The 449-nt window shown below is 61.5% G+C and overlaps 1 protein-coding gene across 1 annotated transcript in view; it reads left to right on the top strand.

The window, feature by feature from the left end:
- LOC108802194 (sodium-coupled neutral amino acid transporter 3-like) overlaps positions 1-449 on the top strand; it is a gene marked incomplete at its 3' end in the record, with an annotated part of 27,318 nt that overhangs the window by 24,557 nt on the left and 2,312 nt on the right. The window contains exon 10 of the mRNA XM_018574063.1: positions 8-190. Coding sequence (XP_018429565.1) covers positions 8-190 — 183 coding nt within the window. The remainder of the gene's footprint in view (positions 1-7; positions 191-449) is intronic.

The following is a 449-nucleotide window of genomic DNA, read 5'->3' as shown; positions in this document are numbered from 1 at the left end:
GGGGGAGGGGTGTCACATCTCATGCTTTGTCCCGTCTCTTCCAGGCCACGTGGAGTCGGAGCTTCTACACACGTACAGCGCGGTGGACACCTTCGATGTCCTGATCCTGTGTGTGCGGGTGGCTGTGCTCATCGCCGTCACTCTCACCGTGCCCATCGTCTTATTCCCGGTAAGTCGGCCGCTCGGGGGGGTGAGGGGGGGAGCGCAGGAGCTGACACTTCACCAGCCAGCGATTGCCACCTCCATTCAGAGCACCGCAGCACTACAGCTTCCTGTTCTCCCCCAGTGATCAGTCTGCTGCAGGCAGGAGGAAGCATTTCCTCAGTCTCCCCTCCCCCAGTCATCAGTCTGCTGCAGGCGGGAGGAAGCATTTCCTCAGTCTCCCCTCCCCCAGTGATCAGTCTGCTGCAGGCAGGAGGAAGCGTTTCCTCAGTCTCCCCTCCCCCAGT

This window comes from Nanorana parkeri, unplaced genomic scaffold, assembly GCF_000935625.1.
Source record: "Nanorana parkeri isolate BGI_ZX_2015 unplaced genomic scaffold, ASM93562v1 scaffold2706, whole genome shotgun sequence".
In the NCBI taxonomy this organism is placed as follows: Eukaryota; Metazoa; Chordata; class Amphibia; order Anura; family Dicroglossidae; genus Nanorana; species Nanorana parkeri.
This window is presented reverse-complemented; position numbering and strand designations above follow the sequence as displayed.